At 43.2% G+C, this 14223-nt stretch overlaps 1 protein-coding gene across 6 annotated transcripts in view; it reads right to left on the bottom strand.

Moving 5' to 3' along the window:
- WDR17 (WD repeat domain 17) overlaps positions 1-14223 on the bottom strand; it is a 533217-nt gene that overhangs the window by 316533 nt on the left and 202461 nt on the right. For all 6 annotated transcript variants that reach the window (XR_003852810.1, XM_029578099.1, XM_029577946.1 and 3 more), the window contains one exon: positions 3899-4021. Coding sequence is in view for 5 of the 6 variants with exons in the window: in XM_029578099.1 (XP_029433959.1) it covers positions 3899-4021 (123 nt within the window). In the remaining variant the exon portion in view is untranslated. The remainder of the gene's footprint in view (positions 1-3898; positions 4022-14223) is intronic.

The raw sequence follows: 14223 nt of genomic DNA, 5'->3' as shown, positions 1-14223 counted from the left end.
CGGAACATCGCCACCAGAGACCTTCTCTTTTGGCTAGACCAGTACCCACTCCTCGGGTCATCATCTACATTGCAGTACAATAAAAACTATGCTTTTCTGTGTCCATCTCTGCTTGGAGCTAGCCTATCGCTGCAAGTCCCCGCAGGGTTCCGCCCTGTTGGGAGGTTCCATCTCTTGCAACGACCAAGGGCCCACACTTCAATGTCCAAAATACAACATTTTTCTTTGGACAGCCTCCAACCTGCCTCTATCTTTTTTGAGATATGGGTTCCAGTACTGAATGCAGTACTCAAGGTGAGGCCTCATCAAGGACCTGCACAAGGGGCATCACCACCTCCTTTTTCTTACTGGTTATTCCTCTCTCTATGCAGCGATAAAATAAGTATTATATTCTTAACATAAGGCATGGGGGTAACTTGCATCGAGCGGCAGTTGCTGCCATAGGAAACTTGCTGGGCAGATATGGATGGACCATTTGGTCTTTTTCTGCTGACAATACTATGTTACTTTGAGAGATAAGATGCACACTGAAGGTTTCTGATGCCTAGGACCATGATCTGACAGAAGATCAGATAAAAACAAAGAGAAAATCACAGACTTTTTTTATTCATTAAAGCAGTGTTTCTCAACCCATTCCTTGGGATACACCCAACCAGTCTAGTTTTCAGGATATCCACAACAAATATGCATGAAATAGATTTGCCTGGACTGCCTCAATTACATATTCATTATGGATAACCTAAAAACTTGACTGGATGGCTGAGTCCTGAGGACTAAGCTGAGAATCATCGTATTACTAGACCAGCTACATTGGTCGTAAAAGGCCAAATCATATCAAGTACTTTGGTAAGCAGAGCCAAGGTGCATGATCATATGACAGATGTATAAATACTATGAACCAGTCACTAAAAAATGTGTTTTTAATTAAGGATATTTTAAGGTTAAAAATGTTTTGTTAATACTATACTAAGAGTCTCACTTTTGCTATTCTTTTCATGAAAGGAATTTAATATGTTGGGTTATTGTGGCGGGGTGTAAAGTCCCTGTTTTAAAAATGTGATAAAAAAAGCAGAACCAGAGAATAGAATTTCAGAGGAAAAATGCAAGCAGAAGCCAACTCATGTTCTTGGTAGATCCATGAGGGTAGTGCTCTACGAAAGAGGGAGAAACTGGAGCCCCGTTAGGCCTTCTGAGAAGTTTGAGAGACAGCCTGGGCAAAACTGGGTGCAGTGTTTGCTGTTTTTGCTAGAAGAAAGAAAACCCCCTTTTCCCTAGGGCTTCAAAGGTGTCCAGAGAATGATGAACACAGATCCAAAAGGCTGGGAAGTTGAGGCTATTGCGAGTGCTGATAAACCAAGTAACTTCTGCTAGATTGTTCCCAGAAAGCTAACTAAATTGATCTGATTTGTGTGTAAAGACTATGCTGGCATGGAAGCTGTAAACTACCAGGGTGCAAAAGAAGCCAAAAACTGTAATTTTTGCAACAGGAGTGTAGCCAGAACTGAATATTTAGGAGAGGAGGGCAAGATTTACATGGGGGGCATTGTGCTAACCTTCCACTCCACCCCAATCCCTTACCCCACCTTATGTAGTTCTTCATTGCAGTGGCTAAAAAACTCTTCTGGTAACATTGTACTTTGTCTTTTCATTCTCTCCAAAGCCCTAGCTGTCTCTTACTCTCCCTCTCTGGTTATGGCAGCTACATTAATCAAGTGTTAATCTCTTAGGCTGCTATAGAGCAATTATGTAAACAGACTTCTAACCAGGCCAGGCATTCTTGAACTTTTAATGTGCTGAAAGGTGGGGATAATTGCCTGCTAAAAGTAAACCGACAGATTTTGAAGGTCTCAATCTTTTCAGGACTAACCCAAGGGCAGTGTTGTTTCCCTGTTCAAGTTAGCCTTTTTAAAGGTGCAAGAGATCATGTACTGGAAGTGATTACACTGTCTCCAAGCCCTGTTAAGTGCTGCAGTTTTAAGGACGGACTCAGATGTCACATGATCCTGCTGCTATGGGAGAGGGTACAGGCCCCCAAGGACCCTCCCCACCTGTAGCTTCTATAGATATGCCCCTGCTTTGGAAGCTGATCCTGAATGAATGAGATCAGACTACAGTACACACAAGACTGAGTCATCAAAGAAGTGATGCTTTTATCTCCGAACAATTTTTGGAAATAAGCATACTACCCACTACATTTAAACTTACTGTGGCTTCAAGCCTCCTGTTTGTCTATGCCCTAACAGGTGCAGACTCAAAAACAGTGCTTCCCAGAATGTGGGTCAGGATATCAAATGAGGTCACAAAACCAGCTGAAGTGTCTCAAATGGCAGTGTTCTTCAGGCACCAGCAGCATTAGTAGTGAAGTCAGCATGGGGCCTGTGAGCAAGCAAACACTCACAGGCCCTGCAGTGGCCCCATCCTCACATGAGTTTGTCATAATAGGAAGCCCTGAGTGAGGAGAGATCAGGTCCATTGCAGAAACTGTGAGTTTGCACTGGCTCAAAGTCCCCACACTGGCTTTCATTTACTTAGATTTATATTCTACATTTTAGCCACTTCAAAGCAGATTACATTCAGGTACTATAGGTACTTGAGGCAAAAGAGGTTAAAGTGACTTGCCAAAGTCACAAGGAATGGCAGTGGGATTTTAAGCCTGACTTCTCTGGTTCGTAGCCCACTCCTGGGTTACTCCTCCACTCCTCTTGCAGATCATTGTTGGGCTTGAGACCAGCCAAGAGTGTAGGGGAGTGTGCACAGGTTGATAAAGATGGCCATTGCTTGTCCCGCCTCACCTACCTACACAAGAGAAAAATGTTGCTGCTGCCATCAGTCTATCCTCTCTTACCACCAGAGGATGACACTTTTGACCTGAGACCCAAAGGAAAATGTTGCTGCTCACAGGTGGCCAGAAAAATGTTTGGCAGAGGGTCTGTTTGAAGAGAGGGATCTGAGGATTACATCAGCTGGAGATGGATTGGCTGTGGAGCGTGTGGGGTGGGGGGGGGGGGGAATGACAGAAGATCAACTGGTAGATGAAATAGAAAAGCTGGGGAGTGAAAAGGGATGAGCTGAAGGGGGTGTGAGAGAAGGGTTGGAGGGGAGGAGGTGAGGGAGAGGGGATTGGAGATGGGAGTTAGGGGATGACAGGATCAGTTCAGGATTATAATAAGGGCTTGGGTTGAAAGAGGATCAAGCTGTATAGATGTGAAAAGGACTGGAGGAGCTGAGGGACGTAAGAGGGGATCAACTGGAAGGGCAGAGTTGATAGGAGTTCACTGGAGAGAGAAGAGCAAAAGAGGAGGTCCTCTGGAGGGGGTGGAGGTTGAAAGAGGAGATCAGCTGGAGAGTAGTAAGAGTGAAAGTGGAATAATTTCTGGAGGGGCACCACAACCCTGTTAATTTCTTTTGGTCATTCTTTGACATCATATGTATTTTCAGTACTAAAATAGGGTAGCATTGGCTAAAACATTGGGAAGCCCTGTTAAGAATAGGAAAGCATATCATATGCATAGCAAAACAGTGCAAATGTTTTCAATGGAACCCTTTGTGGATTATCACGGGGTCGCTTGCACATTCTTACTACTTAACTTACCTTAGCTGGAATTTATCAGAAGACTCAGCAATGCCATCTATATTCTAATCCAGATATAGACAACTGTGGTTCTCAAGTGACACAAGCCGGTAAGGTTTTCAAAATATACACACCAAATATTCATGAGATGCGTTTGCATGCACGGTCTCCATTACAACTCATGCACATTCAGCGTGAATATTCTGAAAATTCGATCAACTTGTAATGTTTGAAGACCGGACTTGCTTATCTCTGTTCTATTAGTAAATTATGTACTGTATCTATTTTTAAAATAATTAACACAAAAGGACACACATTTATACTTACATTTTTTCTTTGGAGGAGAATTTAGTACATGTAAAGCATGGAAGCCTGTTTTCTTAAGTTTAAAATTATCTATGGGTGTTGTTCTTGAAACATTCCACACACGCAGCACACCAACCTGAGAATCTAATACAAAAACAGAGGTTTTCATTTACTAATTTTCTGTCCATAGTTGTGTAGTGTACATATCTTTTAACATTATCTTAAACAACAAATAGTCCTGAATGTTTCAACACTGTCTGTCAATGTATTGTCAATTAACTAGCAAATGTCTGCTCCTATATAAAAAAGGTACTATCAAGTAAGCTGTTCTGTCATTCTTCATACCAAACTTCTTTTTGCCTATCTAAAAATTCCCACAGTGCCAGACACTTAAATCCTGACAACATCTCCAGGGGGTCCTATGCCATGTACTCAAAAGTTCATTTTCAATACAACAGCCAATATATTGCTAACAACTAGGTATGTGCATTCATCCTGTTTCGGCCACCCCAAAAAATGAAGGAACTTTTCACGAAATTTCGTTTTTCGGGGTTAGTGCACGCTAACTCGAAATTCGGGTTGGCCAAAAAAAAAAAACCACCCGAACCGTGGGAAATACGAAATTTCCTGTGATTCCCTGATAACAAAGCCTGAAACGATTGGGCCATCCGATACACATCTCTAGTAACTAAGAAGTCAATGAGTTTTTAAGACACAAGAGAGACCAATGAACAGTAGGGAAGAAGCTGGAAATATATTGTCAGTGTGCCAGAATTCATCCTAGAATATATGGAATAACTTTTGTTATCAAAAAACTTCAATGAAGACAAGTTTGTAGTTTTTCAGGCCTATGCTGCTCTATATGCATTGTGCAATGGGCAAGAAAGTTCATGTAAATGAACTTCTCACCCCGTGTCTCTTTACTGGTAATGTCTAACCAAATAGCCAATCTAAATCTGGAAGACAATTTGTATTTATTCTCAGTCTGAAAGGAAGGCGGTCCGGGCTTGTCCCAGCCCGACGCAGATAACATGGGCTTGAGCAGCTGTGAGTAAGGAATAGGATTAGCAAAGGCAGGTGGGGGTGGGGGAAAAAAGGGGAGTTTGGTAACCGATAGCAGCATCAGCAATTTGAATGCTGTTATGCTATTGGTCAGTAGTTAAACAATAGGCTGGAGCAGAGCTTAGAACGGCAGTTGGGAATTCAACAGCAAGCAGAGGGCAGGTTTTTGCTTTGCTGCGCTGAGGATTTTCCAACTGTCATTTTCGCGGTCTTTTAGTTAGTTATTTAGCAAAATGAAGAGAGTCAAAAACAAACCGGAGGTGGCCGCATCGGGTAGAACTTCATCCCGTTCCTCAGCGAGGTCGTCACGGGCTGGCAGGGGGACGGTCTCTACAGATCACAGCAGGCCTCATTTGGTAAGTGACTGCCGGTCTGGACCCCAGCCGGCTTCGTCTTCACCCACTGACGTCCCCCCCCCCCCCCCCCCCCCCAATTCCCTCGTGCCCTGCTGTCCCTCCTCCCTCACGGATTCAGGTGACAGCGGCCCAGAACCTGCTGTTTCCCTCCCTTTTTCCTCTTCTCCTTTCAGGCAAATCCCAGCCTCTATGGGACAGCCTCGTGTCAGTGTTCCTACTGCTTACGGTTTCCCCAACCTTGTACCTGTTTTTTCGCCTCCGTGTGAAGGAGGCTGTCAGTGCTGAGGTTACTGGGAAGAAACCAATTGATTTCGGGTTACAGAGTGATTTACATTTAAATGTGAATCCGATAAAGGCTAAGAAACAGAAGGAGCGTGCCTGCTCTAGTGTCAGTAGAAAACCCCCATTCTCTAGCCGACGCCTGCCTGCTATATCTCCTGTTATGACGGGATATTCTTTTAAGGGCAGTGTTTTAAAAGAGCTGCTAGAACAGGCAAGCAGCAGAGTAAAGAGCGAGTTAATAGATTCTTCCCAGAGCAAGTTCCCAGCAGGGGATAATGAATCTGATAGCAGACTTCCCAGTCAGCCAGTTGCCCCTTCGGTGCCCGTCGGTGCTAGCGCCGAGGATACAGCTGCCTTTATTGCAAATATTTTAGGTCACATGGCTAAAGCAGGATTTGTTAATTTTCTGCAGGTGCAGGGGGTGGAGGGAGAGGTGAGGAAGGTATAGGAGGTTGGCCCTCAGAATTAGGAGCATCTTTAAATCAGATTTATCCTCAGGATGTTGGAATAAAAAGGGTGGCCCCTTGTGGGCAAGCAAAAAGGGGCTCCTTTACAAAAGATCCCTTTGCATTTAGGAGCACTAAAAGGGGATTTGGTGGTGGGGGGGGGGGGGGGGGGGGGGGGATTGTTGCGGATACAGGTTGTTTTGCAGATGAAGCCGATGATGAGGTGCCTGGACCTTCCAGTCGTGAGGCCTGGAGGGAGTTGGATACGTCAGCGCAAGCCTTTACTGCTCAGGGAGATCAGAAAGGAATGAAGAGGAATGTTGCGGATGACAGGAGTGGCATGGCATCGGGAACACAAGGCAGCAGTGTTTTGGGAGCTGAGCAAGGTAAGACTTCAAAAGATAGTGCTCGGGAGAGTAAGAAAGATAATAAGAGGAGAAGGAGGTCTCATTCTAGTAGTAGTTTAAGCTCTTCTTCGTCTTCCTCGAGTACTAGCGACAAGGGGCCAGGTCAGCATACGGCTTTATCTGTAGGGCCATGTTATGATATGGGTCATCCGGCTTTAGCTTCTTTAATGGAGCTTTGGGAGGAGGTGCCTACCCGGTTAGTTAAAAGGATTAGGCAAAAAAAAAAAAAAAATTTTGTTAATATTTTAAATTGTTAGAGGGAAGAAAGGGGGAGGAAAACATCTAAGAAGTCTAAAAGGAAGAATAAGAAAGGTAGTGCTGGCCTAAAAAAAAAAATTTCTAAGAATATAGTCAATTGGGTACGGGGGTTTTTGCGATTAGCAAGTGTTGTTAGTCATTTTGATCCTACTCAGTACGGAGCACTTCTGTCCTACGCAGATAGTATTCTAGGAGCTTTTAAGGATTATGAGGGTTGGGCATGGCTCAATTATGAAGAAACGTTCTGGGATAAAATGGCTGGGAACAAATTTGTCATGGGGTTCTCAGGACATTCATTTATGGTTAACTCAGATGACCAACAACGGAATCAATTTTAGTAAAAGTGGGACAGGGAGTGCTGGCTTTAGTGCTAGTTCCGGTACTTTATCCTCCAGTATTGGTAAGAATACTTCCTTTTGTGGTCTCGGAACTTTTCGCAAAATCGAGTCTGGTACGAAAAGTACGGGAAGCGAGTCTGACATCTGTTGGAGGTTTAATAAGCTCACTTGCCTGTTCCCTGAATGTAAATTCAGGTACGCATGTGCCACTTGCGGGGAGGGGGGGGGGGGGAGTGGGGCGCATTCGGCTGTCAAATGTCAGCAAGGTCAAGGTGCCAATGTTATCAAAGCGCTAAGTGAATCTCCATGGTATAGCAAGGCTGACTCTCCCATAGTTTTTTGCAGCTTTAGTTGAAGGTTTGAAATCGTATCCGAACAGAGATGCTGTTGCTATGTTGTCTGAGGGATTTAGATGCGGCTTCCATATCCCTTATGAAGGTCCCGGGGTAGGGGGGAGGGCTAAGAATTCTAAATCCGTTTATCGGATGGCTGAGGTCGCACGAGATAAAATACAGGTGGAACTTCAGTATGGAAGAGTAGCCGGGCCATTTCCTTGTAAACCTTTTGAGCATATGCACTTATCACCATTAGCAGTAATTCCAAAAAAAAAAAAAAGGGAAAATTTAGGTTAATTCTTAATTTGTCATACCCTGAGGGATCTTCAGTTAATGATTTCATCCCTAAACAGGCGTGCTCAGTCAAGTATGCATCATTCGATGAAGCCATTGACTTGGTCCGTAAGGCAGGTCCTGGGGCCTTGTTAGCCAAAGCTGATATTGAATCAGCTTTTCGGTTATTACCAATTCACTGATGGGTAGAGCATTCATTCGCAGGTTGTCTGCCAGAACATCAGGAATTCGTGCCGGTCGCCATTTTATTAGGATTACACAAGCAGTCAAAGAAGAATTAGCAATATGGGAGACTTTTTGAATTCTTTTAATGGCATTTGTTTGATGCAGGAGAATGAGATTTCTAACATAGACTTGGAATTGTATTCAGATGCAGCAGGTGCAACTGGGTTCGGTGTGTATTTTAGGGGCAAGTGGTGTGCAGCGCAGTGGCCAGAGCAATGGGTTTCAGATGGTTTAGTATCGAATATAACTTTCTTGGAGCTTTTTCCTATCATCGTTGCTTTAACTATATGGGGCAAGGAACTGTCTAACAAGAAAGTAGTTTGGTGGTGTGACAATATGTGCATGGTCCAAGTAGTCAATAAGCAAACAGCAAAGTGTCCGAGAGTTTCTGCTTTGTTAAGAGAAATGGTGATGTTATGTTTAAAATTGAATGTAACCATAAGGGCAAGACATGTACCGGGGAATTTGAATATGATTGCTGATGCTCTTTCGCGTTTTAAGTGGGATGTCTTCAGGGCCGAAGCTCCTCATGCCAGTTTGTTGGGAGAGAGCATACCAGAACACCTTTGGCATCTTGGCACGAAGAAACGTGGAATTTGATCAGACAATCCCTGGCTACAGCTACATGGAGATCATACTTAGCAGGCAGAGGATTAGTGTCTCGTTTTTTGTCTTCTTTGGGATGGAATGGGGGAGAAGTTGATGAAAGAGCAGTGGTTCAGTTTATTCTGTGCGGTTGTTGGTTTGGGGTGGGAAGCGGGGCAATATTTGGCACATTCATTTAGGATCGGCGCAGCAACTACAGCTGCGGAATTGGGGTGGTCTGCCCAGAGAATTCAAGTGCTGGGACGCTGGAAGTCGGAGGTTTATCGTAGTTATGTAAGGAAGTAGCTTTTTCTTGGAATATGGGAATACGATGTTCTGCATGAAAGTAATTGAAAAAATTTGTTTTGCAGAAATAAAAAGGGTGGCGTGGATCCGTGAATGTGCTTGGGTCGTGGGCCATTCTTTTGCATCGTGCTCTGCGAAGAGCGGGGAAGAGGCCTTATGGCGAAAACCAGAATCTGAATCATAAAGAATGGATTGTTCGCTGGTTCGGCAACGGGGGAATGCGTTGGGGGAATCTGCTTACCTTTCTCCAGAATAAAATGATAAGATGGGGAATTCTGAAGATTGTTATCATTCATCTGGGGGGTAATGATATTGGTAAATTCACATGTCGTGAATTAGTAGCGATCATACGCAAACATTTGGCTACTAACCTTAATTACATGCATAATACTAAAATTGGCTGGTCTGATATTATAATTCGTATTAAACACTCCACGGAGCCTTTATGGCGAAAGGGTGTTAAAAAATAAATTGAATAGGCAAGTCGGTAAATGGTTAGTTCAACAAGGTGGTTTTTGGGTTAGACACACATGGTCATGGGAAACCTTAGGTGGTTTTTTCTTGGGAGATGGGGTTCATCTTTCTGACGTGGGCATTGATTTATTTAATAATGCTCTGGAGGAAGGTTTCAAGCAGCAGCTTTTAGGTTAATTGGCCGCAGTGGGGGAACAAAGGCAAATATTTTGCCTTTGTTTGTGGCGGAAAAACCCGAGCCATATGTTTAATGTATTATTTGGAATTGTAAAGGACATTGGGGGGGGGGGGGGGGAAATGCTCGTGTAGTTTGGGGCTGCTACATGGGAAGGCCTAAAGAGCAAGGGGGGGGCCGATGCTCAGGCCGCATGATTACCCTCGCTGGTGCCGTGGCGGGGTGAGTGATGGGGGGGGTGCCTAAAGTCGGCGGGGGGGGGCGGGAAATGCTCGTGTAGTTTGGGGCTGCTACACGGGAAGGCCTAAAGAACAAGGGGGGGGGGCCGATGCTCAGGCTGCATGCTTACCCTCGCTGGTGCCGTGGCGGGGTGAGTGATGGGGGGGGGTGCCTAAAGTCGGCTTACCATTGAGACGCGGTGGTAAGCGAAGAGGGGCATGGGGGCGGTGGAGGTTTGGGGGAATTAACTTTGGAATTTTGTATAATTTGCTGGCTCGGGTTATGTTTTAATAAACTGCGGCCGTTATTTAATGCCACATTGTTGTTCTGTGCATTTTGTTCAGGGAGAGGGGGCAAGTATGTGTATGTATTGCACGAACAGCTAGTATCAAGTCCCTATGTTAGGGAAGGCGGTCCGGGCCCGACGCAGATAACATGGGCTTGAGCAGCTGTGAGTAAGGAATAGGATTAGCAAAGGCAGGTGGGGGTGGGGGAAAAAAGGGGAGTTTGGTAACCGATAGCAGCATCAGCAATTTGAATGCTGTTATGCTATTGGTCAGTAGTTAAACAATAGGCTGGAGCAGAGCTTAGAACGGCAGTTGGGAATTCAACAGCAAGCAGAGGGCAGGTTTTTGCTTCCCTCCCTCCCTCCCGAAATTTTATATTGCTGTTAATCATATTATGAGTGTTTGTATATATGTCGCAGTGGAGGCGGAAAAACCCGAGCCATATGTTTAATGTATTATTTGGAATTGTAAAGGACATTGGAGGGGGGGGGGGAAATGCTCGTGTAGTTTGGGGCTGCTACACGGGAAGGCCTAAAGAGCAAGGGGGGGGCCGATGCTCAGGCCGCATGATTACCCTCGCTGGTGCCGTGGCGGGGTGAGTGATGGGGGGGTGCCTAAAGTCGGCGGGGGGGGGGGAAATGCTCGTGTAGTTTGGGGCTGCTACACGGGAAGGCCTAAAGAGCAAGGGGGGGGGCAAATGCTCAGGCCGCATGCTTACCCTCGCTGGTGCCGTGGCGGGGTGAGTGATGGGGGGGTGCCTAAAGTCGGCTTACCATTGAGACGCAGTGGTAAGCGAAGAGGGGCATGGGGGCGGTGGAGGTTTGGGGGAATTAACTTTGGAATTTTGTATAATTTGCTGGCTCGGGTTATGTTTTAATAAACTGCGGCCGTTATTTAATGCCACATTGTTGTTCTGTGCATTTTGTTCAGGGAGAAGGGGCAAGTATGTGTATGTATTGCACGAACAGCTAGTATCAAGTCCCTATGTTAACGCTTGATTAATGAAGACAATATAAACCATAATTCGCTAACACAAGCACTATGAGGCGAATATTAAAAAAAAGCTGAGCACCTAAATTTAGGACCCAAGGGCCCAATTTTCAATAATATCCTGGTATGAAACTTAGGCGGATACAACTTATCTGGCTAAATTACATGGAATATTCAGCAACACAGCTATGCCACTGAATATCCTTGTAAAAGTCAGTACTTAGCAGGATAAGTTATATCTTCCTAAATTAAATCTGATCTATGGCAGGTCTAACTTATCTAGTAAACTTAACTGGATAAGTGCAAATATCACTACTTATCTGATTAAGTTAGGCATTAAGTAGCACCACTCCGATCCACCCACTGCCCACCTACTGACTATCCAGCTATGTATGTTAGCTGGCTATGTAGCTTATCTAAGTGGCAACCCCTGAACATAGCTGGATATTCAGGACTGCTACTTACCCAGATAAGTCTTATTTATCTCGCTAAGTTCATTTTCAATAATCGGGTTCCCAGTTTCAAGCAGAAAATTTACCTAAATTTAAGAGTCAAAATTAAGGCCTGCTATTCAGTTGACAAGATTTAGGACCCTAAGTTAGGTGCCAAGCACACAAAACATTTGTCCCTGCCCTAATTCTGCCCTCAATCATCCACTTTTTAGGATTCTAAATTTAGGCACTCAGCCCTAGTAAATTTTCAAAAGGGCCAATTTTTGAGCTTAATGCTCAGATTTGAGCATCTAAATGCCAGCAATACCATTCATACCACCTTTCTACATAGGATATTTGATGGCAACACTGTAAAAAATCAGTATGAGAACTATTAAGTCTTGCTTAGATTTTGATGTACACTATATAGTTTATTCATATAGCAACAAAGTAACAGGGTAGATGTCAGCAGAAAAAGACCAGTCAGTTCATCCAGTCTGTTCAATTATCCTGTCCAAAATGCTAAGGATATAGCCCAGCTGCCAGTCACAGAGTGTGATCTCCTGCAAGATTATGTCCCTATTCAGGACAGTCACTTTTGTCTTCCACATTTGTACTCCACATCTCCTTTTAATTCCCTCTAATGCACCATCTCTCCCATGTCCAAACACAAGGCTCTGTAAAAAGCTAGTCAAGAGCTACAGGCACAGCCAACAAGTCAACAGTTTTCATTTATAGCCATTATTTTGATTACATACAGTAGAAACATTTGTTACCTGCTGTTTTGCCAAAATACCTGAATGTATACTGCCAAGTATCCCACTACATTCAAAAGGATCTTCTGGAACAGTACAAGATATCCAAAATTGAAGGGGGAAATTATAAATGTTGCATTTATCATGCTACAAGAAGGCTCTTGAAACCTTAGCTCAATTTGAGATCCATATTTAGCCGCTGTGTGGCTCGGCTAGTTAGCCAAATAAACTTATCTAACTTAATCTATATATACACAGTGGCACAACTGCATTGCAATACATCCAGCTATCTTAATATTAGCTAGAAAGGTGCCCAATTTATTATCCTGCTAGAATTTAGCCAGATAAGTTCCCAAATCTTCATTTAGCCAGATAACTTCTGATTTATCTAGCTAAATGCTTTTGAATATGGACCTCAGGAAGTCTTGAACACATTATGGAAAACCAGAAAATGAAAGAAAACTAGATTTTTTTAGGTTTATTTTAATATTCTTTAATGTATTCAGCAAAATTTTGTTGTTCTCCCATGAATCGTCCCATTACAGAAAAGCTTAATATCTCACATTATTTTATTTTGTTGGTTAAATAACCAATGGGATGGTAATTGCAACAATGCAAATCAGTGTGAAACAGGTTCAATAACCTTAACATTTGGTTTTCTTTATAACTGATACAAAAGTGCATAAGAACATGCCATACTGGGTCAGACCAAGGGTCCATCAAGTCCAGCATCCTGTTTCCAACAGTGGCCAATCCAGGCCATAAGAACCTGGCAAGTACCCAAAAACTAAGTCTATCCCATGCTACTGTTGCTAATAATAGCAGTGGCTATTCTCTAAGTCAACTTAATTAATAGCAGGTAATATACTTCTCCTCCAAGAACTTATCCAATCCTTTTTTAAACACAGCTATACTAACTGCACTAACCACATCCTCTGGCAACAAATTCCAAAGTTTAATTATGTGTTGAGTGAAAAAGAACTTTCTCTGATTAGTTTTAAAAGTGCCACATGCTAACTTCAAGGAGCGATACAGAGCCATTATGACATTTTCTGTTTTATTCACATTCCCTTTCTAATAATTCCCAACATTCTTTTTGCTTTTTTGATTGCCGCAGCACACTGAACCAATGATTTCAATGTGTTATCCACTATGACACCTAGATCTCTTTCTTGGATGTAGTTCCTAATATGGAACCTAACATTGGGTAACTATAGCACGGGTTATTTTTCCCTATATGCATCACCTTGCACTCATCCACATTAAATTTCATCTGCCATTTCGATACCCAATTTTCCAGTCTCACAAGGTCTTCCTGCAATTTATCACAATCTGCTTGTGATTTAACTAATCTGAACAATTTTGTATTATTTGCAAATTTGATTACCTCACTTGTCCTATTTCTTTCCAGATCATTTATAAATATATTGAAAAGTACAGGTCCCAATACAGATCCCTGAGGCACTCCACTGCCTACTCCCTTCCACTGAGAAAATTGTCCATTTAATCCTACTCTTTTGTTTCCTGTCTTTTAGCCAGTTTGTAATCCACGAAAGGGCATCGCCACCTATCCCATGGCTTTTTACTTTCCTTAGAAGCCTCTCATGAGGAACTTTGTCAAATGCCTTCTGAAAATCCAAATATACTACATCTACCGGTTCACCTTTATCTACATGTTTATTAACTCCTTCAAAAAAGTGAAGCAGATTTGTGAGGCAAGACTTGCCTTGGGGTAAAGCCATGCTGACTTTGTTCCATTAAACGATGTCTTTCTATATGTTCTGTGATTTTGATATTTCCACTATTTTTCCTGGCACTGAAGTCAGGCTAACTGGTCTATAGTTTCCAGGATCACCCCTTGAGCCCTTTTTAAATATTGGGATTACATTAGCCATCCTCCAGTCTTCAGGTACAATGGATGATTTTAATGATAGGTTACACATTTTTACTAATAGGTCTAAAATTTCATTTTTTAGTTCCTTCAGAACCCTGGGGTGTATACCATCCGGTCAAGGTGATTTACTACTCTTCAGTTTGTCAATCAGGCCTACCACATCTTCTAGGTTCACCTTGATTTGGTTCAGTCCATCTAAATCATCACCCATGAAAACCTTCTCTGAT

The sequence above is a fragment of the Rhinatrema bivittatum genome, chromosome 1 (assembly GCF_901001135.1).
Source record: "Rhinatrema bivittatum chromosome 1, aRhiBiv1.1, whole genome shotgun sequence".
Lineage (NCBI taxonomy): Eukaryota > Metazoa > Chordata > Amphibia > Gymnophiona > Rhinatrematidae > Rhinatrema > Rhinatrema bivittatum.
Note: the sequence above shows the minus strand (reverse complement) of the source record. Positions and strands in the feature narration are given on the sequence as shown.